General features: G+C 51.3%; 1 protein-coding gene across 1 annotated transcript in view; it reads right to left on the minus strand.

Annotated features, from left to right (window-relative positions):
* The window catches only part of COL4A1 (collagen type IV alpha 1 chain), a 153,859-nt gene that overhangs the window by 32,494 nt on the left and 93,932 nt on the right, over positions 1–27,433 (minus strand). Inside the window, exons 9-26 of the mRNA XM_042980109.1 lie at positions 26,082–26,165; positions 25,935–25,997; positions 23,921–23,956; positions 22,933–22,974; positions 21,453–21,539; positions 20,967–20,993; positions 20,763–20,813; positions 19,954–19,998; positions 19,044–19,097; positions 16,920–16,961; positions 15,481–15,565; positions 14,821–14,856; positions 12,074–12,238; positions 8,870–8,965; positions 6,766–6,849; positions 5,916–5,986; positions 2,216–2,407; positions 1,476–1,644 (exon numbers count right to left, since the gene is read on the minus strand). Of these exons, the coding sequence (XP_042836043.1) occupies positions 1,476–1,644; positions 2,216–2,407; positions 5,916–5,986; positions 6,766–6,849; positions 8,870–8,965; positions 12,074–12,238; positions 14,821–14,856; positions 15,481–15,565; positions 16,920–16,961; positions 19,044–19,097; positions 19,954–19,998; positions 20,763–20,813; positions 20,967–20,993; positions 21,453–21,539; positions 22,933–22,974; positions 23,921–23,956; positions 25,935–25,997; positions 26,082–26,165 (1,429 nt within the window). The remainder of the gene's footprint in view (positions 1–1,475; positions 1,645–2,215; positions 2,408–5,915; positions 5,987–6,765; positions 6,850–8,869; positions 8,966–12,073; positions 12,239–14,820; positions 14,857–15,480; positions 15,566–16,919; positions 16,962–19,043; positions 19,098–19,953; positions 19,999–20,762; positions 20,814–20,966; positions 20,994–21,452; positions 21,540–22,932; positions 22,975–23,920; positions 23,957–25,934; positions 25,998–26,081; positions 26,166–27,433) is intronic.

The following is a 27,433-nucleotide window of genomic DNA, read 5'->3' on the forward strand; positions in this document are numbered from 1 at the left end:
ATTGGGGGGTCTTCCCAGGTCAAAATCTCTCTGCCCCCAAAGGAGTCACAAAAGAAACATTTCTGGGATGCTTGCTACACAAAGAACAACCATCAAGGGAACCATAGCCCGCTGCTAGGTACCCCACCACCAGACAAGAATGACGGTAAGATACACGTTAGGCCACTTGCACTTCCAGCAAAGACAGGCTGACATTTCCATGCTGGAGACCTTGCGCATCTTAACGCTATGACTTCAGGAAGTAATAGCTCCCGATGGGATAGGAACTGAGAGAACTTGGGCCGGATATATGGCTTGTGACAGAATCGGCAGATTGGTGAGCACGAGGGCCACACGGTCATCCACCCAAGTCAGTGGCTTCACTTTGTGTGTCTCAGCTGCCTACAGTCATCCGGGGCCCCGGAACCAGATGACGCAGCACAGAAGGTATGCGCACACGCCTGCATCACTCACCCCTCGCCACAGGCATTTTGTCCTGTCCCATCGTCACAAGATGAGGGGTTGAGTACAGGACAAGGAGGGACATTGAGGGAGAAACACATTCACACAATGTTTAGAACGCTGTATGTTTCTAACTGTTCTATTTCACTATAAGGTACCATTGGTGATCTCTTACTGGGCCTGGGTTACAGGTGAAACTGGGCCACACGTCTGTGTGTACAGGAGAAACACAGCATACGTGGGGTTTCAGGCGTCCACAGGGGTCCTGGGGAGGGGGCGCCCGTTGTGAAATCTCTCCTGCCTAGTTCTTGTTTTGGTCCATTTGACTATCCAGTAACTACGTTGTTCAAGGTTGACTAGTCACACAATTTGAACCATCTGAAGTCCTTTTGTTCATCTTTACAACTTTCGTGATGTTTCTTAGTCACACCCTCCTCCTTCTCTCCCCTGTGCCCAAGCCGTCCCTGGCATCTCCTCTTCTTAGTCCAGGATTTTCTAGGGAATGACGGGACTGTGCCGTCTCTACGCTCAATCACGTTCTACTAAGCACTCCCGGGAGCCTGGGGTGTGCGAGGCCTGAGCCACCCCTTCTCCCCGTTCGTCCCTGGGAACACGTGGGGCGTGAGGATGGGGGGAGAACGCCCGTGGGAAACCCTCACGTCGGCCTCACTCCGTGCATGCTGCCAAACCCCGGACACCGAGCTCCGGGAGGGCAGGGTCACGCCTGTCCGTCTACCACACTCTCTCCTCTCAGCGCAGAGCTCACACAGAAAATACGTAGGGAAGCAGGCTCACGTTGACATCACTTCCACACAAAAGGCCAACTTTAACTGGAAGGCACCATGTACTTATTGTAGGAAAAATCACCCACGAAGTCAAATTCTTTACAGCCAGATTCTGCACATCACCCAGCCTGGCCCATCTTCTACGTGACGGTACGGCCACGTGACGGAAGGGCCCGGGCTACGTCCACCTCCTGGAAGAACCGACACCCGACTCCCGAGCCCCGTGCTCTGTGCGACCTCGGGCCTCACCTGGCTGGCCTGGGGGTCCAGGGTTCCCTGGAAAACCCATTTGTCCTTTGTCACCAACAGGGCCGATGGGGCCAAACCCTGGAGGCCCAGGAGGGCCGATGTCGCCACGACTGCCAGGGAATCCAACTCCTCCGGGGGGGCCACGCTCTCCTTTCAACCCTACTGAACCCTGACCGGCAGAGAGAAAAAGACACGCTATCAACAGACATCCCGATACACGTTCATGTCACATTTTCCACCGTCTTTGGTAAATAAGTAGCAGGGGTTAGCTGGCTTCTGCTATTTATTTACTCCCACCCTCCGACAAGGGTCATCTGGCAGTTAATAAATGACTCCAGCTTTCTTGTCCAGGCTGGGCACTCGCCCTCCCACCCCACGCAAGGACACATTTCAAAGACTGAAGTATTTGTATCTGGAACTGACCTTTCGAGGATGTCTCGCACCCCGCTAACTTGAAATGCCACCTCCCACCTGACACCCGGAATCTGACACACAGACGTCTCTCTGGCGGCCCAAAACACGTCAGGAGATGCCTATGCATGGTCACCCCTCCACCCCAGCCAACAGCATCAACACTGACGTTCACACCCGTCAGTTTCTGCATGAGCCGCTGAATTAGTTCATGGATAACAACGACCCATCCAAACAAAAATACGTAGACGCGATTCAAATAACTCATTCCTGCATTCTCTGCAGACCTGCTTCTAACGTGCGTTTCCCAAGGCTGGAGATGAACATACCGGGGAGCCTTTGGGGCCGGGCAGACCCGGGTGGCCGTCTCTCCCCGGAGTGCCTGCTCTGCCCGGCATCCCGGGCTGGCCTGGGAAGCCCGGGTCCCCTTTGTCTCCTTTGAGCCGTGCGTCGAAGTAAATCTCGCCAGGCTCTCCCTTGGCTCCGGGCTGGCCCATCAGCCCTGGCACACCTTGCGGTCCCTGCAAGCACAAAGCAAAGGCATCTGTCCACAGAGTGACCCAGCATGAGCGGGGTTTAGTCCACAGTGATATCAAGAAGCCACCTCCCCGAAAAATGGTCACCTATTTCAGCTCCTTCATTCCGCAGCAGCCAACAGCTCTGTGACAAAGCCCTGATCTGACCTCGCTTCTTGTGCTCCTCTTGAAAACACCTGGCAAAAACTCTGTACTAAGTATCCCGCACAGAGACTAGGTTAGGGCGGGGGAGGGGGGAGTGGTGCCCACGTTGTAGGGCAGGCCCCAGATAACCTGCCTGTGCTTACAACTGTTGACATTCACACGAACATTCTAGCGACTGTCAGAAGCTGCTGAGCGTGGGGCGTCCTAGGCCCAGGAACTGGAGGAGGGCTTCTGGGTGCAGACAGGACAGGCAACAAGGAGAGCAAAGTCCGGGTGTGAGCACGGGCCAGCTCCATCACTGTCATTGTGAGCAGTCAGCAGAACAGAAGGGACTTTCCCAAGAGACACAGCCTAGCACATTCCCCAGTTCCTGGAAAGTTAAATCAAGGAACGCCCACACCCACAGATGGTCTTTCCTCTGGCCACTCTGAGAACCGGGGCTCACAACGTTTCAAATCATCATCTCAAGTGTTTGTTCCCTCAGGCCTGAGAAAGAAAGCCCTTCAGCCTCCCTGCCCAACTTGGCGGAATTTAGACTCTGGGGACAATTCATTTCACTTGAATTCCTTCTCACCACTCCCTCGGAAATGGCTCTTGGATGTACGCAAATCACACGCACACAGAAAGAAAGGAAGGGGCCGGGACCTAAATTCATACAATCTCTAGGTTTTAAAGCGGGTACCATCGATCGTGCGCCCACCATGGGTCACGGCCCTCGGCACGTCACTCCCGACTCTTCACCCAACTGCGCAGGGCAGAGACTGAAAGCACATAGCCGGTGAGGGACGAACACGCAGAGCACTTTGGCAGGGGGGTGTGGAAAACTCATTATTTAGTTAAAAGGGGTTGTGGTATTTTGGAGCACTTTCCCCCCAGGGAACATTAGCTCCTGTGGATCCTTAAGTCCCAGCTACACCGAGACTCCTCTGTGGAGCCCTTCCTGTGTTTCCATGGTATAGAGCTCGGTCCTCATTACAGAAATTGCTCTGCTTTGTTAAGAATGCGTGTCTGCACACCTTTCTCTCCCATCCGTCTTTCAGGGCATGGAGGGCAGGCGTAAGGCTAACTTCGTGTCCTGAATGTCTGCAGCTGGGGGGGATTGGAGGAAGGGGGAGATGACCTAGCGATATTCACCAGTAAAAACTGAACACCAGTGTAAGAAATCACCACCAGTGTAGATTTTTCTCAACCTGGAAAGATCAGTGTTCCTTTACGGTGAAGATTCACAGCCTAGGAATACAGTTTTCTGTAAGCACAGAGCGAGGAAATATAATTCTTTATCTTCATAATGGTGACCTCGCCAGCTATCCTTCAAGGAAGAAATCTTGATTCTTTTTTGAAAGGTGACATTTTGATCTGAGGACACCTCATGTGGTTTCCCTGCCCCGGAACATCTCAATCCTAGGCAATTCAAAGGCCTTTGGATCCACATCTCTTGAGAGAAGTGACAAGGAATCAAACACTGCCTTGAAAACTTGGCGTTGGCTCCGTAAATTAGAGAAGATCCAGCGGCTACACAGGCTGCTTCTAAAGAGCACAACTCCTTTCAAGAGACCATCCCGATGACCACGAAAGCCGCTCAGGTCCCCATCAGGAGCCAGCCTGTCCCTCGGTCCCCAAATCAAACACTCGGCTTGCAAAAGGACATGTCACAGAAATGCTACCTAAATCAAATAGGAAGCCAGAGCATTTCATCTCTTGTCATTATCACCTGCTTGCCAGGATGTTCCACTGGTTCCTGGGCACCTCCACCAGCCCCAGCCACATTTGAAATAAGAGGACCCCATCTGTGAGCCAGGTAAGCCATGGAGTCACAGGACAGCTTGAAATCAAAGTTAAATTACTACCTTCTCAATTAAACTGTTTACCCATAAAACAATTTTTAGAAACCTCTGGCATCTGCAGAAAGAAAGGAGCTCGGAGTTCCCAATGGGGAAGGCGTGGGGATTAGAAGTCCCGTCGTACATTCTCTTTATTTTCTTCTTCATGAGGACTTGTCCTCAACTGTCCTTCTCCCTTCTTCCTCTTGTCCCGTTTTTGTTAGATTGGGGGCTGGGGGGCTGGTGTCTGCATGGGGTTTCAGGCAGAGTCAAGGCAGGAAGTTTCCAGGAAGGCCAAGTAGATAAGGACCGTGTCCAGAGGTTAAAAGCATCCTCTTCTGCTTCTTCAAAGCTCTTCTGTCTTTGATCCCCACCAGAGCCATGGCTTCCCAGTTATGGGAACTTCTAATTTATTTAGAAATATTTTAAACAGTTGCGACTTCTAACTCAGCTCCCCAGGCACCAGGGACGTTCTGGAAGCAGAATCCCAAGATCTAACTTCAAAAGGAGAAAACGCATCGCTCAATCCCAGCTGCTTCACGGCTATGTCAACGCCCACTTCTGTCCTGACCTGCTATCATAAAAGCTGCCGGCGACATCCTTAAAGATTGCAAAGTTAAAGAGCTACCTCAAAGAAGGATAACGCTGAAGATTTGACTTTGACAGAAGAAGAAAGAGAGGAAAAATGGAAAAAAAAGTCATGAAAGGAAGTGGAGAAACTCATTAATGCTTGCAAAGCTTAGAGGAACAAAGAAAATACGAGAACGAGGCCTTCAGGTTTAAACGCTTTAGAGACAGAGCAGACCACGTGCACCAAAAGCGCCCTTCAGTGTCTGAGATGATGACCGCTCCCTTCAATGGCTTCTTTTTAAACAAATGAGAAAAGTTTAGGAGCTGATTTTCATTTAACTGAAAGATTGCACATCGACGTGAGAGAGGCATCTCATTCTCAGATGCGGAAAAGCACCCCCACGGTAGATACAGGTGACAGGAATTTTCCGAACAACACCTCTGGGAGACGAAGAATGAAAATGTTCCAAACTCCTCGAAGGAAACAGGCCAGTGCTCGTCTCTCCACGGAAACTGCCCGTGCTGAACTTACGGCACGTTTTTAAGTTACTGCTGTGACAGGCAATGTTCACGCAGAAGGTCGGCAGCCGACCTCAGGAGCGCGGCTGCTTGGAGGGGCCCCTGCAGTACCCCGGGTCCCCAGAGAGTCCCCAGAGACCCTGTAGGGAGGTGACACACAGCAGCCGCTGCCCCTGGACACAGGGACGTGGCAACTGAATTCTGGCCAGGTGAGGAGAGAGGCGGTTGAGATGTGGATTCTGGCCTGGACAGTCCTGCTCACCCTCGGGTGGACATGTAGAGTGATTCTAGACTGTTCCAGACTGTTCTAGACAGCCACACTGGGCCAGCACCCCAATAACACTGCAGAAACCATGCTCACAAATGCAGCAACATACACCTTTGTTAGCTGGCTCGGCAGCTACTTCCACTAAGTACTCCAACCAGACGGCTTTACTTACAGGCAGTCCTTCCAGGCCATCTCTGCCGGGTAAGCCTCTGTCACCCTTGGCCCCTGGCTGTCCCGGGAAACCTTTAGGAAGACAAGGGAGGTAGGACACATTGTGGGTGAGACACATCCTAATAACCCCACACCTTTCCTTTTCAAGATTCAAGAGCACAGGGGCGCCTGGGGGGGCTCAGTCAGTTCAGCGTCCAACTTTGGCTCAGGTCGTGATCTCACGGCTCGGGGGTTCGAGCCCCATGTCGGGCTCTGTGCTGACAGCTCGGAGCCTGGAGCCTGCTTCGGATTCTGTGTCTCCCTCTCTGCCCCTCCCCTGCTCGTGTTGTTTCTCTCTCAAAAATAAGTCAACATTGAAAAAAGTCAAAAAGTAATAAAAAAAGAATCAAGAGCATAGAGGGACCTTCATAGAAGCAGATGGTGTTTGAAGACTCCCAATGCGGTAGTAACGAACGTGCCCAAGGTGGACTCGGGAAGGGGAAAAGCGACCCCAGATGTGGACAAGAGCCACTGAAGCAGCTGGTGACAAGTGCCCCCACCCACACGCCAGGAACCGTTTTAACCAGAAAACTTCTGTTCATTTCGTTCAAGAGAACTCAATTTGTGGAGCTAAGGGAACTGTATGCTATCGCCCTTTTGTTGGAAGGGCTCTCTGGTGCCAAATTGTAGGTCATCCGGACGACTTTCAACAAAGTAGGCAAATCCTGGAAGTGGGACCGAAAGTTTTCTGTTTTATGCTTTAGTTTTAAATGCAGAGATGTGGTCTCTCATGGCATAAGATTCGTTTCAGTGTGATTTCCAACCCGCAGAAGCAAACTCTGGCCTGGTCCCGCTCACATCCGGGGTCTCACCTATTTCTCCTGGGGGTCCCTGTGGTCCAGGGGGCCCACGAAGTCCTGCTGTGTCACAGATGAGGCAACTGTCTCCTTTCTGACCTGCAAAGGGAACACAGAGGTCCTCACATGCACGTGAGAATGCAAGTGTCCGCAGCACGGTGGCAGAACAGAAAATGGAGCCACTGTTAATGGCGTCCTGCTTCAGTGCAGTGTCCTTGGTCATCCAACACCCGCCCCCAGACACCTCTGCTGTGCTAACCAGTGGCGTGTGCCCGTCCCGGGGCCCACCCGCCACCCTCTGCACACTTCACAGGCCACTGCTGGGGCGCCGGGACCCTCTGCCCTGCACGAGGACGGGCACTGCCTCGCCAAAAGGTGATCTGGAAATGAAGCTTGCTCACAGCCTGGAAAGATCTGACTGCTCTAGTTTTGTTTCCGTCTTGAAAACTTCCCATCACCTTTCTCTCTGATGTCGCATTTTTTAGCGAACTCCACACCTGTAACTCCTGGACGTTAAACCTGGTTACAGGCTGATGGGTGACCAATGGGAATGAAAAGCCAGGAAAACGGGAACACGTACGTGACCCGATACTGAGGACAGAAAGGGAGAGAGACTGCAGCACAGACAAAAAGGGAGAAAATGCCTCGTTTTTTTTTTTTTTTTTTTTGGAAATTCTAACATCTTAGGTCTTGATTTTCAAACTAAGCCACAAGGCCATATGGTGTCTCAGATAAACCTGTGTCCTAAACCTTAAAATGCCTGGCTTCGAGGGACTCATCAGGGCACGGCGCGAGGAGAAGCCCCTACTACCGGGCAGTGACGGGCTGGCCTGCGTGCCCTGGCCTGGCCCGGACTGGCACACCACAGCCCCGGCACTGCTAAGCCTGCTCCCCTCTGGCAGAACCTGCTGCTGGGAACAGTGATGGGACCAACACAGACAGCCCATGTCCCTGCTGTGTGGGCAAGGACAAACAGGAGCCCATCTGTGGGACAGGGACAGCACAAGTCAGCTGGCAGCCTGCTAAGTTCTGGGCCCCACGGGATTCACACGTGGTGGTTCTACAGCAAGAGTGTGGAGGTCTCAGGACAAAGAAGCTTTTGACTCTGTGTCATAAGGAGGAATGTCCCACCTCAGGAAGTACCAACCATCTGGTAACGAGAAACATTCGTTACAAACCAAGTACGCGTTGGTTTTTAATGACACCAAAGGCTTGGTGGCCCTCCGTGATGACTGCTAAGACCACTTCCACTTGTGAGGTTTACGTGGCTGCCCAAATTAGATGTTAGCTGCAACTGTTTTCCACGCAGCATTTGTGCCATTGACTTTGGAAGAGGAAGAAATCTGCAGAGGAAGGCCACCAATGGTGCCCAGTGGGGTTAGCCTTGGGGACAGTCTCCCGGTGGCTCTACTCTCTGGTTATTGAGACACCCATCAAGAGTGGACCGTCCAAGGGGCACGGCACTCTCAGATGGCACCACTGGTGCCGTGAGAATCCACTGTCGGCACGAGTGTGCAGAGAGGCTGTTGTGTGCTGGGTTGGCGTTACGGCAGGCACTGGGAGATGGTGACCTTAACACTGAGAGCCGAGGGCGTGGGCAGCCACCCCAGGGAGGCGGGTTCACTCACACCAATTACAGGAACAGGGCTCAGAGGACTAGGGAGTGTTCTGAGCACACATCTGTGACTCACTTGAAAGAAAGCCATTCGTTCTCTGAGAATGGATCTTCCAGACTTTGAACCAAAAGACTGAGCTAAGATATCAGTCTTAGGGTTTAATCTGCTGGCCGTTAGAGGGTAGAGCGGTTACGTGTCAGGACCGGGGCTCCCTGTTGCCTCCCAGCTGATAGCTCTCTCTCTGTCTCTCTGGTCTGTTTCTCTCTCTGTCTCTATGTCTCTGTCTCTCTCTCATCTCTCTCTGTCTCTGTCTCTCTCTCTCTCTCTTTCCTGGAAACCCAACAACGGGACATCCCGACAGAGCTATAGGGAGACACATCCTAGGAACAGACTTGGACGGGAGTTCTGAATAAGGGAAGAGCACGCTCACGCTCCCGATATGCAGAAGTACGTCACATCCCCCAGCACAATCATCATTTTTTTAAAACATCGGCATCTCTTACCTTTTTCTCCGACTTCGCCCGTCAGCCCTGGTTGCCCCGGACTTCCAGGGGCACCTCGGTCCCCTGGTGGTCCAGGCTGGCACTCCACAATTCCATCTGGAATGGACTTTCAAAGTTACAGGACCCTTCCCACCAAACGGAAACCAGGTATCAACACCCCCTCTTCACCCCACCCCTACTGCGATACCAAAGTACATCAGGCTATTTGGTACGTGCCGGAAATTCAGCTTCAGCTTGCCTTAAAGCGATCCTGGAAAGTTAATTTGAACACAGGCCCACCCAGCACCCATCCGACCTCTCAACACTATCACTGCTAAAACATCGATTTTACGATCCTAAAGCACCTCTCAGTTCATCAGCCCTGTCCTGTACCTTCCTTCGTTTTCACCTTGTAAGGTACACACCTGGGTCCTTATTCTACAGATTAAAAAACTAGCCCAGAAAAGCGAGGCCATACATCTGCGAACTGAAAGCCGAGACTTGAAGAACTTTATTATTTTTTCTTTTCCTCAGCAAATTTACAGCGAAGTCATCATTGTTTCAGAGATGCAGGCTGTCCATGGGGACGCGCTTCTAACCAATTCTGAGCCCCACGCACGTAAAGAGGCATGAAAACAAACTGCACTCGTGGAAACACCATCTGTCGGGGGTTCTGCTAGAAAAAGCACTGCTTCGTAGCTCAGACACGCGGTGATAGAGTTCATGTCTCCTGGTCCAATATCTTGGAAGAAGAACGACAGAGCCAACAATTCACCCCAGGGCTCCCCTTGGGCGCTCAGGTCCTCACTGCAGACTGGAGCCTGGTGAGTGAGCTGCGTCCGAGGAGGAGGGGAGAGGGCCAGCAGAGAGGCCGTGCCCCTCACCTGATGCCCTGTCCCCACACCCTGACTTGGATGAAGCAGCCAGAATCACCTTCCTGCCCCCCAGCCCGGCTCTCTCCAGGGCACAAGGCACCAGACGGGCAACGGTGGGTTTGCTCTCCCAAACAGAAGGCCGGACAGAGGGCCCGAACCTTCCTGCTTGATGACTTCCTTCAGAGCTCAGAAGAGACCGGTCATTTCAAGTGTGTGCAAAGTCCAGTCCAAGGGAGACAGAGAGAGTTCTTGCTTTGTCTGTGGGTTCGGGGTTTATGTCTTCCCGGGGGGTTCCTGGAGGTACAGCACCGGCGGTAAGGAGCCCTGAGGTGGCGATGGCTCTGTCCCAGGGTCCGCCCACGGCTGCTGGGCCCTTCCTGCTCTTAAACAAAGTCTTGTCATTTTCATGCTTCCAGGAGCAGCCCCTACACTATCTGACCGTGAGGAGCCAGCACCGCCAGGCTGTGTGAGCACCGGGGACTATGAGCTCCCTGATCCTACAACTGCAGGCACATGGACACGGGCAGACATTCGATCACTCACTTCTTTCCTTTTCCAGAACGCATCTCTGGCCAGCCTCATCTGAGGCAGAATCCCACACACCCGTAAGAAAGCAACTTTACATCCTTGTGAAAATCAATTCATCTTAACACGTCGCCTCTTTAACATACACTGTGCAACTGAACAAAAATCTCATTTATAGATGAATCACTTAAGGGGCGCCTGGGTGGCTCAGTCGGTGAAGCGCCCAAACTTCGGCTCAGGTCATGATCTCACGGTTTGTGGGTTCGAGCCTCATGATGGGCTCTGTGCTGACAGCTCGGAGACCGGAGCTGCTTCGGATTCTGTGTCTCCCTCTCTCTCTGTCTCTCTCTCTCTCTGCCCCTCCCCACTCACGCTCTCTCTCTCTCAAAAATGAAATAAATGTTAAAAAAAAAAAACAAAGTTATGCAGATGAATCACTTAATTAACATAAACAAAATGGGACAACATGGCACCGGGGATGGCAGATGTCACACTGCACTCAGCTGACGCATCCTCCTCGACTAACAGCAGTGGGAAGGTCATGTTTTTACATGAAATTTGTTCTTATTTTGGTAGTGAAAAAAAATTACACGTATCAAAATAAGTTCTCCCAGATTTCCCCACGGTTGGATGCCTCATCCCCTTCAATCTTTGCCTCTCACTCCACTTAAATTAGACCCATGACCCGAAGCACCCTCACCCAGAACTTGGCGGTCCCTTCGCTGCTCGTGTTTAGCCTGCACCTGTCACTCCTGCAGACCACATAATTCACTTGGCTTCCACTCCCCCATGGGATGCACGCCCAGGAGGGCAGGACTGTGACAGTGCCTGGGGTACCTGTTGAGTAAACCTGTGACCCCGAAGGCCCCTTGGCCACTCACAACCCTCTCAGACACATGGAGAGAAAGTGACTTGGGGCTGAATGTCATAGGACTTCACTATCATCTTCATTCTCCACCTTTCCCAGATCCGTGGGAAAAAGGGGGGGCATCCCTGCGAAGTCACAGACCCACCCCTGCCCTGGGCACCTTGACAAAGAAAATTCTGCTGATCCTTTCCCAGTAAAGCTTCACACCTGGAATCAACTGTTCCCTCCAGTTCCTATCTGGCCTCCGTATGGAGCCTCGCCCACGAGAACTCGCTTTCTTAAAGACGTGTTTGAATTCTGGCAAATAAGCCGCCTGGTACTTGCAGCCATGGCCCCCCCTTGCATCAGCCCCACAGAAGACCAGGGTCTCCAGTGCTTGAGGGGCACGTGCTGCTTATGAGAATCTCACATGTTCCCGCTGGAGTTAATTCCTCTGAAGTCTTACATTCTGCGTTGGTGTCACTCTGGGGTCCCAGGACCCCGTTTACTGACTCAAGAGTTTAACGTCCCATGCTCAGCTCTGACAGTGAGCTGATGCGGGAAACATCCACACAAAGTACCGTTCGACTTAGAAGTCGTGCGTTCCGTCCCCTGCAGACCCCTCTTTGTTCGTGCGTGCGTGTCTTAGTGCTAATCTGTGTCTCTGGATGAACAGGAATGCATCCCGTTTTCAGCTGCCTTGCCTTTTCATTTCGATGCCCAGAGCCTCAGAACTGGCTGGTATGTTTCTCATTCCTCTGACCAGGGTTATTGTTTTATAGTTCCATCCCGTAGCATGACTAGCATTGCAAAGATGCTAAGTGGGACACAAATCACTCACAAAGCCTGGGACGCCCGGCCTTCTGTATCCCACTAGAACCCTGGAGCGCCGCCCCCCCCTCCCCGCAACACCCAGGCAGCTCTGCCCGGCACCCGTCCCACACCAGACACATGCGAACTGTCCTGGAAAGAACTTACTTGTGTGACCCGGCTGTCCAGGGGGCCCAGGAGGCCCGGGGGGACCCGGGAGCCCGTCCCTTCCACTTGGTCCCGGCAAAGATGTGCCTGGAAACCCTTGGTCACCTTTCTGCCCTCTTTCACCGGGAAAGCCAGGAGCACCTGCCAGCTCTGGTACCGGGAAGCCTGAAACCAGAGCAAAATGTCACCATCATCGTGTGAGCTCAGCGTCTGCCACACAAATTTTCCTAACTCTGTTCAGGGTAAAATAAGGTGTGCCCATCACCAAGAGGGGAACTGCTCTAGGTAAGTAAAAACGAGCTAAATTTTCAGGCCTCCCACCACATGAAGGTTGCCAGGCAAATGCCTCCTACAAGTTAGCTTTAAGGAAAAGGACTTAGCACACAGACGTGAAAAACCTGTGAGTTTCTCTTGGTGCAAATAGTATTCCCACTGCATGAATGAAAAGGCTGTTGGGGCTCAATTCTATTCCCACGTAGAGGATAAGGCATAAAAATGTCACCGAACAAAAGCAGAAGTGGGACAGGAGGCCTAGGGGACGGGAACTGCGTTGGCAATCTACACGGAACAGCCAAAAAGTTAAGACAAATAAGGTGGTCTGGTGGAGCCTGAGGTCAGGCGTGAACGTGAAAGCCGAGTTCGGCTGCTGTAAATGTTAGAGGACAAGATGACAGGGCCCCCAGGATGCGCACCGAGAAGAGCCGGCAGAACACCAGCTCGGGGGCTGCTCTACCCTGGCCTCGAGGTGGGGGACTGACAGCCAAGGGCAGAGGCAGGACTGTCACGCAGCCTTGAACCAAGAGCAGAGCAGCGCAGACACGAGGGATACGAGGGATGACAGGTCCCAGGAGCGGAACTGCAGCCATCCATGACAAACCCACTCTTCAGTGCAGCAAGAACCGAAGGCGGTCCCTGGGGCTTGGGCTGCAGACCCAGGAGGGGACCCCGCGGCCTGGGGGGCGGGGCGCTGAGCCCGCGGCCGGGCTCCAACCAGGGGAGAGCAGATGAGGCCAGAGCAGTTTCAAAGACCTTTCCCAACACCGTCAGTTAGGAGACAGTTGGGCAGATGAATGGTTTTGGAAAGTAAATGTGGTGAATGCCAGGGGAGACAGGAAGTGACGGGCTCACGAGGACACAGAAGCCCCAGCATGGTTCCTAAGCACAAGGAAGAAAGTGAATGGAAACAGACATGGGGTGATTTTAGAGGCCGACCCAAAAGCTCTGCTGGAAAGCAGGAACGTGGGCAGAGAAGGCCCTGCCTGAGAATGGCTGAAGCAAATCCTCAATGCGGGACGGACTTGGGGTACAGTCTGTTCCAGAGACAAGGAAGGAGCTTGGGGGAAATTATAGCCAAAGCACTGTCAGAAAGGGGAAAGCAAAATATAAGCAAAAGAGAATAAAACACAAAAATAAATAAAAAACAAAACCAAAGATGTAAGGATTCCAGGCTCTTGGCTGTGGTATCGATTCTAGGGCACATGTGGGTTTCCCTCACAGCCTGTATGACCCACTCCAGGGACTGGGAGAGCGTGTACACACGCATGTGCACAGACATGCACACACTCCCATGTGCACATGCACATGCACACATGCCTACACACATGCTCACACGCTCACATGCACCCACTCACATGCATACACACATGCTCACGTGCACACACATGCACACATACATGCTCATGTGCACACATGCTCACATGCATACAAACATGCTCACGAGCACACACACATACATGCTCATGAGCACATGCACACATGCTCACACACATGCTCACATGCACATACACTCACATGCACCCACACTCACATGCATACACACATGCTCACATGCACACACACATACATGCTCACATACACATGCACACATGTTCACACACATGCTCACATGCACACACGCTCACATGCACCCACACTCACATGCATACACACATGCTCACATGCACACACGCTCACATGCACTCACACTCACATGCATACACACATGCTCACATGCACACACACACACATGTTCACATGCACACACGCTCATATGTATACACACATACATGCTCATATGCACACGCACGTACATGTTCACATGCACACACACACACAGGATCCAACACTAGCTAAGCAGCAGGTGTGATGCAATCACACACCAAGTTCAAGCAAGAGCTGTGAGATTCCACAGAGAAGAGGTGCTCAGATCAGTAAGGGAGGCTTCAGCCCTGATTCTAGTCCCAAGAGAGAAACAAAGTCACCCCAGAGACAGGGACTGTGGGCACCGATGCTGAAGGGTCTGCCAGATGCTGCAGACCTGCATCTGGGCCGGGGGGGGGGGGGGGGGGGGGGGGGGAATGAGGCTGGGGGGCGTGAAGGGGCCTGCCACACACAGGATCTTCGTCCTTGGGCAGGGGTGAGTGAGGCGGGGGGGCGGGGCCTGCCAGATACTGGGGACCTGAGTGGAGGGGGTGTGGGTGGAGGGAAGGAGCCTGGGGGTCGGCGGGGGCAAAGAGGCCGGTCCAAACCAGGGAGAGAAGTATGAGGAAGGCATGAGAACCCCCAGGAACACACACCCGCAGGGCCGCCTGTGACTTACAAAGTAAAGGACCACAGCTGTGCACACACCTTGCTGTCATAACTAGAAAAACATGCACAAAATCGCCAGCCGTTTCTGGCAAACCCTGGCATACACAACAAACATGTTCCGGACATGAAGCACACAGATGTTGTACAGTTATCTGAAACAATCAGCCAAGGATACTCACCCGGAGGGCCTGGCTGGCCTTGTAATCCTGGGAAACCTTGAAAGAGAAGGGGAGAGTCAGACACCCCGAGCCCGAGCATCTGTGCCCACAAGGCCCCAGGCCAGGCGCCAGGGAAGAGCGTTGGGGGAAACACAGCGCCCCCGGCCCCGCAGAGACGGGCAGAGATGGGCTCTGGGGGACCTGGCACCAGGACAAAGGACAGACCTGAGCAGGTCTGTCACCACGTGGTCGTGCAAGACCTGTCAGTGTCACTAAAATGGGAGGGTGTCGGGTCGAAAATGGAGAAAAGGTAAAGGAGAAAAAGACAGAAGGGATGAGGAAGGAGGGGGAGGGAGGGGGAGGTAGGAAGGAAGGGGGAGGGAGGGAAAAGGGAGGAAAAGGGAAGGGGGAGGTAAGAAGGAGGAGGGAGGGAGGGAGGGGCAGAGGAGGGGGTTGGAGGGGGAGGTAGGAAGGAAGGGGGAGGGAGGGGAGAGAGAAAAGGGGGAGGGGGAGGTAAGGAGGAGGAGGGAGGGAGGGACAGAGGAGGGGGGAGGAGGGGGAGGTAGGAAGGAGGGGCAGGAGGAAGGGCACAGGGAGGAAAGGGGGAGGCGGAGGTAAGAAGGAGGAGGGAGGGAGGGACAGAGGAGGAGGAAGGAGGACGGAGGAGAAACAGGAACTGACCTTTGGGGCCTGGCTCTCCTCTCAACCCTGGAGACCCTGGGTACCCCCGCTCTCCTTTTTCTCCCAAGGGTCCCGTGCCGATCACCTGGGGGCAGAAGAGAAGAGACCAAGGTGTGTGGAGGCGGCCGGTTGTGCGTGTCACAGAAGAGCAGAGAGAAAACTAACATCTTCCAGAGATTTCAGGAAAGGTGGAAGTAAAGAAACAGCCGTGGGGGAAGGGGAGGGGGGGGGGAGGGGACAGTCAAGACAACACAGAAAACGGACATTCCGCTGGGCCCTCCTGGCAGACCCTCTGCCCCCTGTAATGGCTGGCCCAGTGGGAGCTTTGCCAGGGAGGTGAGGTTAGAGAAGCACTAATTCTGAGGTTTGGGTTTGGAATTTCTAAATGTCCCGACAAGCCATAAAACGAAGAGTCTACTTTAAAGAGGACTATTAGATTTTCCCGGGCAGTGTGGAACAGCACAGGCAGACTTCACTGGACCACAGTGGGGACGTCCTCGAGGGCCTAGGGACACGGCCGACACTGTCAGCCTCATGACAAGGGAGTGAACTAGGCCACCCCATTTCTAAATCACAGAAATTCAAGGGAAATGGCAAGCTCAAATATTGCATATTTCCCTTAAAATAGAATTTGGTAGTGACGAAATTAACAGATTAAAATCCGCCGATGAGGCTACACACGGGCCACTCGAAGGTGGCTGCCCGATCACGGATACGGAAAGGGGAACCCCAAGCCTGCGTGGCGGTGTGAACGGCAGTCGGGGGGGTCCGTACTCTGCCGCAGGGACCCCAGTCTGGGAAACGCCCCCTAAGGAGAAGTCCCTGAGTGCCGCGCGGACACGCAGACGTATGCGAGCACTGGGCACCCCTCCACCTGCAGCAAACGAAACAATGGGAACATTTTCATCGTTCCAAAGAAGACTGGGGTGGGGGGACAAAACGGGTTAAGCCAGTGACAGCACGGCTCTCTGGAAGGATACTGAAAACAGTCGTTCCCAGAGAACTTGCAAACATGAAGAACGCTCACTGTTAAAAAGAAAAAGACACTGCACGCACTGAGCGCAGGCAGGTACAGCTACGCCCGTGGACTAGAGGTAAAATGTTCTTTGCAGACACAAAAACTGTTGTGCTCCAGAGAGATTATGGGCGACCTGCTTCTCTTCACACTTTGCCTAACGGGCCAGTTTCAAACGGTTTTGCTCGTATCGTTATCCACGGGCAAATCTCTCCATTCTCCGTGGCCAAGGGGATGCGGAAATGATCCAAATATAATAAAATGTAAGTGCCCAACTCCACGCAATACAAAGTATAAGTTTATTCTTGTCAATACTAAGCACCCTCTTTATATACAAATGTAAGTGCAGGAATGCCGTGGCCCCAACCCCCTTCTCTTCACTGTCAAACGCCCGCACAGACGACCAGACATTATTTTTACTCACGATTCCAGGTGGGCCTGGGGGACCTGCTTCACCTTTGTCTCCCTACAAAAGAAAAAATACGTGGCTTTTTTTGACGATATGGATTGTCTTGCAGAAAGCAGTGTTCAACTGCTTTTTTTTTTTCCTGGAAAAATAAAGACTGTGCCCACTTAACACTAAAATTATTTTCCTCACTGTGAGGACGGACCTTCAAGTGCTCCGGACCTGTCATAACAAACACGAATGCAGCGTGCCGCGTGGAAATAAGGATTTCTACAAATCATAACCGGGAGCGCAATTATTAACAGGACAAAGGCGCTCACAACGTTTGCTGTGTTCGGTTGGTTGCACACTCCCTTGGACAACTCGCATAGAGCCATCCGTAAGTTGAGTTAGAATGTGGTGGTCTTTCAATAAAATGAAATGAAATGGAAGCTTTTGATTTCTCAATGTATTTTCTTAAAGAAATCATTTTATTAGAGATTTTTAGGTGTAAGGTTGTCTGAGGCTGCCTTGGAGTCCTTGTAAAAGGATATTTATGGTTTCGCCTCTCTCCTTAAAACCCAGCATTACCTGAAAACGTTGGGGGGGGGGAGGATAAATTCTGGTCACTCTGAGGCTTAATTTCATTCATATAAGAAGACAAACTCAACAAAATTAATCCTGTTATATCTAATGTTTTTATGTAAGCCATCATAATAGTATCTTTAAAAGTCCTAAGATCTGCACATAGTCCCTTAATGTAGTTTTCCCCTTTCAACCAAGGCAATAAACTTAGGAGTAAACCAGAATTCAATGTTTTGATTTTTCTTATCTGAATATGAGAAGAGGCTTTAGAAACATCTTTGGGACTTAAAAAATATCTTAGCTAATACATTCTAAACGGATTTACCTTTTAAAATCTACAAGATTTGACTTTTTAAAAAAAAAGTTACAGTATCAGTAAAGGATTTTTCCTTTACTTCCCTTTTCCTTGGCTTTCATGAACGAACCGTGAGGTCTGCTCCCTGGTCTATGAGTCACCACTAGAAATATTTCCAAACTACTTCTTCCTTCAGCAGAGATTTATGTTATCTAGTTTTCTGCCTACCACACTGACAAATATTTTTTAAGGTTTGATAACAAGCAGTTGCCAAAAAAAAAAAACAAAAAAGGGCCCCAGACAGATGGCTGTTCTTTTCCAGGGGCAATTTGGTGGCCTGTGGCAAAACTTTCAAAAAAGAGAGTGTAAACATTGACCCCCCCCCCCCAAATTACACTTGTAGCAATCTGTGACATGGAAACGAGCAGACAAGTGAGCACAGATACTTGTACCCATCCCCATGTGGGTGTGACCCAGATGCCATGCAGAAGGCCTGGGCACAGAGTACATTCCCATGTGGCCGCGCGTACAGACATCCTTACCCGCGTCGTATCACTAAGCAAGGAGGCCAAGAGGCGTCACCCATTACTATTTTACAGGGTGTACGTGTGTGTACACACAGGGCAATTGTGCACACACAGGGCGTTGTTTTACAGGGTGTGTGCGGATACACAGGTGTGTGCCCTGTGTGGATACACAGGGCAATGGTGCACTCCGTTTCTGAGAGGGGAACAGAAACATCAGATAAGCTTTCTTTTCTTCACTCTTTCTGCCTTTTCAGCTGTTTTGTAGCCAGATAAAATTCATCTATTACCAAAAATAAGGCATAAAAACTTGAATGAGTGGAACATTTTATGTTCTTTTAAAAAGAATCATACACAGGGGTGCCTGGGTAGCTTGATCCATTGAGCACCTGACTTTGGCCCAGGTCATGATCTCATGGTTCATGGGTTGGAGCCCCACGTCGGGCTCTGTGCTGACAGCTCAGAGCCTGCTTGGGATTCTCTCTCTCCCTATCCCTCTCTGCCCTTCCTCCACTCACACTCTCTCTGTCAAAATAAATAAACCTTAAAGAAATAAATAAATAAAAATTTTTGAATAAAATTTTTTTTAAATTTTTTCAAATCACACACACAAATAAAACCACAAAATTAAGTTGTGATTTGCTCGTAGGGAAGGTAAATATTTTTTTTATTATTTGAGTCCACAGTCCTTCACACTACGAACAACTTCTGGGCTGAACTACAAAATAAGGTAAAGCTCCAAGTAGTGTCACCATTTACCTTGAAACCTTCTCGTCCGGGGAGTCCTGGGTACCCTGCGTCACCCGGGAACCCCTGAAGTGAAACATGGAGAACAGTAATGAGCAAACAAGGGCAACAGTTTGTTCTTAAGAATTACAGAGAAATACGGGGCACCTGGGGGGCTCAGGCTGTTAGGCGTCTGGCTTCAGCTGAGGTCATGATCTCGCAGTTTGTGGGTTCCAGCCCTGAGTCGGGCTCTGTGCTGACAGCTCAGAGCCTGGAGCCTGCTTCAGATTCTGTGTCTCCCTCTCTCTCTGCCTCTCCCCCCTTGTGCTCTGCCTCTCTATCTCAAAAATAAATAAACGTTTGGGGCGCCTGGGTGGCTCAGTCGGTTAAGCGGCCGACTTCGGCTCAGGTCATGATCTCATGGTCTGTGAGTTCAAGCCCCGCGTCGGGCTCTGTGCTGACAGCTCAGAGCCTGGAGCCTGTTTTGGATTCTGTGTCTCCCTCTCTCTGACCCTCCCCCGTTCATGCTCTGTCTCTCTCTGTCTCAAAAATAAGTAAACGTTAAATAAATAAATAAATAAATAAATAAATAAATAAATAAATAAATATTTTTTAAAAAGTCTCGGGGCATCTGGGTGGCTCAGTCAGTTGGGCATCCGACTTCAGCTCGGGTCATCATTTCACAGTTCGTGGGTTCGAGACCCACATCGGGCTCTGTGCTGACAGCTCGGAGCCTGGAGCCTGCTTCAGATTCTGTATCTCTCTCTCTGTGACCCTCCCCAGCTCACACTCTGTCTCTCTCTCTCTCTCTCAAAAATACATCAAAAAAAATTTTTCTTAAATAAAAAAAAGTCTTTCCCTTTCGAAAGAAAGAAAGAAAGAAAGAAAGAAAGAAAGAAAGAAAGAAAGAAAGAAAGAAAGGAAATTACAGAGAAATGCTTACTGGACTCCCTTTTTCTCCTTTTTCACCATCTTTGCCAGGTTTTCCCTGTACAATAAAGATTTAGACGTTAGAATTTCATAAAAATAACAATAAATACGCTCTAACACCAAGGCTCTGAACCCCTACATGAGCTAGCTGCCCACACCACACTAACGAGTAATGCGGTATACAGAGAATAACCGTGGAGTGACAGCCAAAGAGGACTTTCCAGGTTTTAGAAAACGGAGCCGGAGTAGCCCCAAATCTCCCAAGATAACCGTTACATTTGGCGACAGAGCTAACAGCAGAGAGGTTTTCTGAATGGCAAGGGGCCGGTGGCAGGTAGGCAGAGGACTCGTTTTAATGGGGGTCTGCACGCATCATTTTCAGGGTAGGAGCAGGACGGGCTCAGGCCGCTACAAGCGGGTGGGTCTCCCGTCCCCAGGATTCAGGGGTGGGAAGCATCGGAACACCTCACGTCTAGGCCATGCAGTCTGGGCTCCAGGTGGAGCCCCGAGCAGGCTCAGGAGGCAGCCAAAAAGAGCACCTGGCACTCCGCGCAAGAGGACCGGGGGCTTTCAGTGAGAAGCCAGCAGGCGGGTGGCTGTCCAGAGAGCCCCCCAGTCCAGCTCTCTGCGGTGGGAGGCCTCAGCCTTGCCAGGGGGATTTTCAGGTGGAGGTGGCCTCCTCCTTCCTGCTACAAGGGCTTCGAGAAAGCCCTTCCGAAGAGGACAGACCTCTTCCACTCATGTTTCTGTAAGTCTGGGATTCTAGGAAAGGGAGGAGCATGAGTTTACAGTCAGGAACAGAAGGACTTGGGAGGCACTTACTCGGGGCCCTGGCTTTCCGGGCTCCCCTTTCTCTCCAACCCCTGGCATTCCCTTGAAAGAACAGAAAGATTCATTAGGACATTTAAGTAAAATATTCAATTGAGTCGATATTATACTGAAGGTGAAGAAATTCGTAACTTCAACCCAACACTTCGTGAGCGTTCCCACAAAATGATGATAAACAAATAGGAATGTGGGCCTTACCTGAAATCCAGGTTCACCTTTCTGACCCTAAAAGAAGTTTTCAAAAGAGAGCAAGAGAGTGAGCCATCAGGATTAACGGTTGTATCGATCTTGACACACCACACTGAACATGGAAAAGGAAAGCAATGCCTTTTCCCGATACATCAACAAGGAAATTCTCTTTGGTCTCCCATGTTCGTGTCCTAACTCCCAGAAGGGTGTGGCTTTGGGAAGACCACATCATTATGCTCGATCCACGGCAGCTGGGACCCTCCGCCCGCACCCTCAGCCTCTGTCCCTGCTGCAGACCCAGCCTGGCCTCAACCTGGTGCATCTAAGAAGCCCCCATGTGGAGCTCAGCCTTGCCCCAACCCAGTTCAGCTGCCTCTGCTCCCCCTATGCTCATATTTTGCGGGACGGACAATCTATAAACCTGTTTTCTCTGCATCCCTCCAATTTGTCCCAAATTCGAAAGCCAGCATTCACCTAAGAAAGTCCGTCTCCTACCTTCTCTCCTTTAGTGGCAAAGTCTCCTTTTTCTTGAACCTGAGCTTGTCCTGGAACCCCCGGGGGCCCACTGACCCCTTGGTCACCCTGGTGAGGCAAAATAGAACATCTGGTTTGCAAAAAGGTAATCAAACTCTGTTCTAATCTATCCCCGTCTCAGCATAAAACGCAGTGTCAGTAGGAAGATGGTACATTAAGGACACGAAGCCAGGAGACTCTCACCTCTCAGGGGTCAGGAAAGCCACTACCTCAGGTAATAGGAATGGAACCTGAACATCTATGAGACATCTCTGCATGCGTGCATACGTGAGGACCGCACATGCACTTCTGCGGTACATGCATACGTAGCAGGACACAGAGGCTGTCCTCCCGCATTTTGATGGCATGGAGGGAAGGGTCACAGACTGCTAACACAGCCTGAGAGGAAAGGACGTATCTTTAGGGGCACGAAAAGGAAGGGAACCATCGGGAATGTTCTCCCTCGGGAACTCTGACAGCTGGACGCAACCAGAAGTACAGAGAATCCCAGTCATCGCACGATGAGTGAGATCCAAAACACTCAATTTGCAGGGTCACCTTCCTCGGAGGTCTATGGAAAGACTGGACCAAATCTGGGGTGAAACATGGAGGCCACAGGTCAGCCCAGACCTGCCCAGGCCTCTGGTGCACCTGGCACCCACCGGTGGTGGTCTCTACACCGACTTAGGCTCCGATGGAGAAGAACGTGGGCCGCGGCAGGTGCTGTCACAGGCCCGGAATCCCCACTTGGCTGGTGCCCATGTGGCTACTCTGACGCAGGGAAACTGGTGGAGAGATCACTGGAGGATCAGGGAGCCACCGCTGGCCTCCCTTCTCCCCTGCTCCAGTCTCTGCCTCCCTGCCTCTCCCGGCTCGTATGACGGCCTTCCATCTCTGCAGGGTTTAGTATAGCTGTACCACTAACGCCCAAGTCCTAAATGTGCCTCTTTTATAATAAAGTCTGGGCCTGGCTTTATCACTGCCTGGGAACATTCTGATTGAATTCAACGCACAGGGAACTAGAACTAGAATGGCCTTGTGTTCTCTGCTGGTCAGACCACACGTAGAAAACCTCAGTGACTTCTAGCCATGGATTTTAAGGAAAACACTAATAAATTCAAGAACATGCAGAGTAGGGGAACTGTGGTTAGGAAGGTCCAAGAGGAGGTCCAGAGGCTGAAATTCTATCATCCCTACAACTGTGATTTTAAACATGACGACACTCCATGGGACGCCTGGGGGGCTCAGTTGCTTGAACATCCGACTCTTGATTTCAGCTCGGGTCATGATCTCATGGGCGTGAGTGTGAGTCCCACATCAGGCACTGTGCTGACAGCACGGAGCCTGCTTGGGATTCTCTCTCTCACCCTCTCCTCTGCTCCCGCTGTCTCTCAAAATAAATAAATAAGTTAAAAAAAATAAAAAATAAACATGACAACAGTCCAGAGCCACGTGTACTCACCTTGTCGCCCTTTGGGCCTTGGAAACTTAAGCCCATTTGCCCCTGTAGATTAAAAATTAGGCTTCCGTTATTTGAGTTGTCCACTTTGCTCAAAATCACACAAAATGTAATGATAAGGTGGGGTCAAGGCAGGAGCTGCTTCCAACAAGTATCATAACATTTTCCACAAAGTTGTGTCCTGCTGTATTCAGTGGCTATTAAAAACGTTTTTTAAAGTATTATTGAAAACGAATTCTATAAAACTTTTTTTTTTTTAATTTAAGGTTTTTAAAATGTGACTATACGGGCGCCTGGGTGGCTCAGTCGATTAAGCGTCCGACTTCAGCTCAGGTCATGATCTCGCGGTCCGTGAGTTCGAGCCCCGTGTCGGGTTCTGGGCTGATGGCTCGGAGCCCGGAGCCTGCTTCCGATTCTGTGTCTCCCTCTCTCTCTGCCCCTCCCCCGTTCATGCCCTGTCTTTCTCTGTCTCAAAAATAAATAAAATAAAATAAAATAAAATAAAATAAAATAAAATAAAATAAAACAAAACAAAATAAAATAAAATAAAATAAAATAAAATGTGACTATAGAAAACTAAAGGAAAGATCAATGATTCCAAAGTAAGGGACTGGTGAAAGGAAAGACAGAACAGATGAACAGATCAGATAGACAGAGAGATGGATAGATGATTGATAGACAGATGAACAGAGAGGCAGATGGATGGATAGATGGAAATGGATGAGTGGATAGATGGATGGATGGGTGGACAGGTAGGCAGACAGATGGATGGACAGGCAGACAGATGGACAGACGATGGATGGATGCATGACAGATGGATAGATAGAGGGATGGGTATACAGATACATGGGCAGGTGGGTAGACAGATATTAAATAGAGACAAAAAAAATAACTTTCTCAAACTGTTTACAGAGACTAAACAGCAAGTTATGGTGATTTTGTGGTAGTCTTATACAAATGCTGAAGAAATTCAAATGAAAAATATATTTACCTTTTCACCTGGAGGGCCAGGAGGACCTGGAGGGCCCTGTAAAAAAGAGCATTTTAATTAAATATCATTCATAACCCTGGTAAGCTTTAAATGCTTTTTAATGAGGTTATCTTAAGATTCCCACGATTAATATGATATTTGTTAAATATTTAAATTTTATTCCTGTGCTTTGGATCTATAAAATTTTGAAAATAACTAGGAATTAGTCCAGGCCAATAATTACCAGGGATGTAAACACCTCAGAATCTTAGGCACTTCCCTGTGAAATCCACTGACCCAACAATGTGCCCGGCTAACAGGTGATGACTTAAATTATCAGCCAAACTCTCTGAGAGCGCTGGGGTTTCCAGGTTGGAAATAACGTAGCATTTGTCCACTTTGGATATAACTACTTATCTTAAAAAGTTGAATGATTTCTTCAAGTGCATAGACTGTAGTGAAGTAAAAACCTTCCTGTGTTTGCAGCAAAATTTCAGAATGCTTTTTAATCATTAAAAAAAAAGCCTAGTCATTCTCTTTCACAAAAATGAGTCCATTTATTTGCAAGAATATAAAAGAGGTTACTTTTGCAAGAATGGACATTAGAGTTGCTGGATTTGGAAGAAAGGAAGGAAGGAAGGGTCAAAGGGAGGGAAGAAGAAAGGGAGGGAGGAGGGAGGGAAGGAAGAAGGAAAGAAGGAAGGAGGGAGAGAGGAAGAGGAGGAAAGAAGCAGGGAGGAAGGAAGGAGAGAGGGAGGGAGAGGAGGAGGGAGGGAGGGAGGAAGGAAGGAGGGAGGGAGGGAGGAAGGAAGGAGGGAGAGAGGGAGGGAGAGGAGGAGGAAGGAAGGAGGGATGGAGGAGGGAGGGAGGGGGAGGGAGGAGGGAGGGAGGGAGAGAGAGGAGGAGGAGGAAAGAAGGAGGGAGAAGGAAGGGAGGAAAGGAGGAGGGAGAGATGGAGGAAAGAAGGAAGGAGGGAGGGAGGGAGAGGAGGAGGAGGGAGGGAGGGAGAGGAGGAGGAGGGAGGGAGGGAGAAAGAGAGGAGGAGGGAAGGAGGGAGAAAGAGAGGAGGAGGGAGGGAGGAGGAGGGAGGGATGGAAGGAGAAAGAGAGGAGGAGGGAGGGAGGAGGAGGGAGGGACGGAAGGAGAAAGAGAGGAGGAGGGAGGGAGAAAGGGAGGGAGGGAGGAGGGAGGGAGGGAGGAAGGAAGGAGGGAGGGAGGGAGAGGAGGAGGAGGGAGGGAGGGAGAAAGAGAGGAGGAGGGAGGGAGGGAGGAAGGAAGGGAGGGAGGAGGGAGGGAGGAAGGAAGGGAGGGAGGAGGGAGGAAGGAAGGAAGGAGGGAGGGAGAGGGGAGGGAGAGAGGAGGAAGGAAGGAGGGAGGGTGGGAGGTGAACCAAAAGGCCCGAAGGACCAGCAGGTGGGCGGGCAAGGACGGCACACCGCGGTGCATTACTCATCGCCAGGGCACAAGGCACTTGACAAGTAGGGAAGTGTTGTTACTGCCAAGTGTCTCGTGCTCCCAAACGGTACGAGTGGGGGACATGGGCCCTCCTCCTGGGAATCACGGGCTGTGCAGGAGGCAGGCAGGGAGCGGAGCCTCCGGGGGGCTGTCTCGGGTGCTCGCCCTTTATCACAAGCATGGCGCAGTCCCTGCCGCCGCCCGGTCTGTGTCCACAGCCGCCCGCGAAGCCGGGCCCTCTGGGATAACTGTTCCTACGCGTCCGCGGGCAGGGCACAGGCTGCCTTGTCCAGCTCTGAGCTCGGCCTCCTCCAGCCACAGTATCATCAGCAGCCCCCCAGCCCCTCCACCGGCGAGGGTGCCGTGTGTGGGGGACGACCTGGCCTGCACTACGGCTGCCATCGTTTTCCCCAGGGACCCCAAGTGCCAGCCACACATCTTCCCAAGAAGCTCTCTCTCCCGATCCAAATTAAGAGAGATTGCGACGCTGTAAAGGTTTCAAGAAATCGGATTTATTTTCACAAACACAGTGCTGTTCACTGAATGAGCGACTCCAAGAGACATCCTCCCCCAAACTTACTGGTGGTCCGGTAAATCCCGGGGGGCCGACAGGACCTTGCAGCCCTGGCAGTCCCGGCGAGCCCTGCAATTTAGTGAAAACGCGAGAATGAGATGGGAGCCAGGAAGAGACACCGCATGTGCTTCTGGTGATTTAGCAAACGCTTACTGGTGCTCCTGGGAGTCCGGGAAATCCTCTTTCGCCTTTCAACAGGGTCCCAGGCACGTGGCCAATTATTTCACCTGGATCCCCTAGGGGGTGAGCAAAAAAAGGAAAGAAAGTCACGAAAACTGATACTCGTGGAAAGAAACCGAGAACCCGTTGCGTAAGAGGCGAGCGTTAGTGGTGCCGAATCAGCCCGTGTCTGGGATTGAGAGCCCATCTACGCTTGAAATACGCGCACTGGCCACGTCCACGTTCGCCACGTTCACTGCCACTGCCTCCATGGCCAGCGTCAAGCTCCACGCTTAGCTGGTCTCGGCTGCGCCAGGACTGGATGTGGAGGCGTCACACGAGGAGCCCCCCGCTTGTGCGTGGCCGTGCCCCACGCCTGAAGACAGAGTGCAGATCGGGGCCGAGGCTCCATCTGTTCTCATGCGATAAGGCTTATCTTTCACAAACAGACCCAGGATGAGCATCTGTATAAAACAGGCTGTGATTTCATGTGTCTGCTTCGCCAGGCCACAGTACCCAGATGTTCAGTTAAGCCCCAGTCTGGATGTCCCTGGGAAGGTATTTTTAAGATAAGATAACCATTTACATCAGAAGCCTCTGAGTAAAATAAATTATTCTTCTTAATGTGGGTGGGCCTCGTCCAATCAGCTGAAGGCCTCAAGAGGAAGGGAAAAAAAAAAAACCCAAAAACCCTGACCTCCCCCAAGAAGAGGAAATTCTGTCTCCAGACAGTCTTTGAACTGGGACCCTGGCTCTTCCCCGGGCCTCCAGGATGCTCTCCTGAGGATTCTGGACTCGCCAGGCCCCCACAATCATGCAATTCCTTAAAGTAAACCCCTCTACCAGGATGTACGTCTGTGCCTGTACGTGTGCAAACACACACTCCACACACACACCCTACTGGTTCTGCTTCTCTGCAGAGCCCCGACTAAAATACAGGACTATCGTGAGGATTCTATTTCTCAGGTTTTCTCAGGGACACAGGGACACAGGGACACTCCACCTCATTCGGATATGTGGTCGTCTGCAGTGTGGCTGTTGAAAGAAAAACTGGAACTTGTCCTTTTACAGGGCTGCTCTCAACACCCAGATGCCCCTGCCCCCCAAACTGCTCTGCGGCACGCACAGGGGCGGGGAGTGGGCACATGCTTTGAGTCATCTCGGTGTGACCACAGCCCCCGGCCACATCACCGCCCACCTGTCTGGGCAGGACCCGTGGGCCAGGTTCCTTTTGCCTCCCCCCCTCCCCAGTCCCAGAGAAGAATGCTGGAGGGGCTGGGACAGAGCTGAGTACCTGCCCGGATTCACTCCGCGCTTGCTCAAGGCATGAGTGTGGATGAAGGACA

The sequence above is a fragment of the Panthera tigris genome, chromosome A1, assembly GCF_018350195.1.
Source record: "Panthera tigris isolate Pti1 chromosome A1, P.tigris_Pti1_mat1.1, whole genome shotgun sequence".
Taxonomy (NCBI): Eukaryota; Metazoa; Chordata; class Mammalia; order Carnivora; family Felidae; genus Panthera; species Panthera tigris.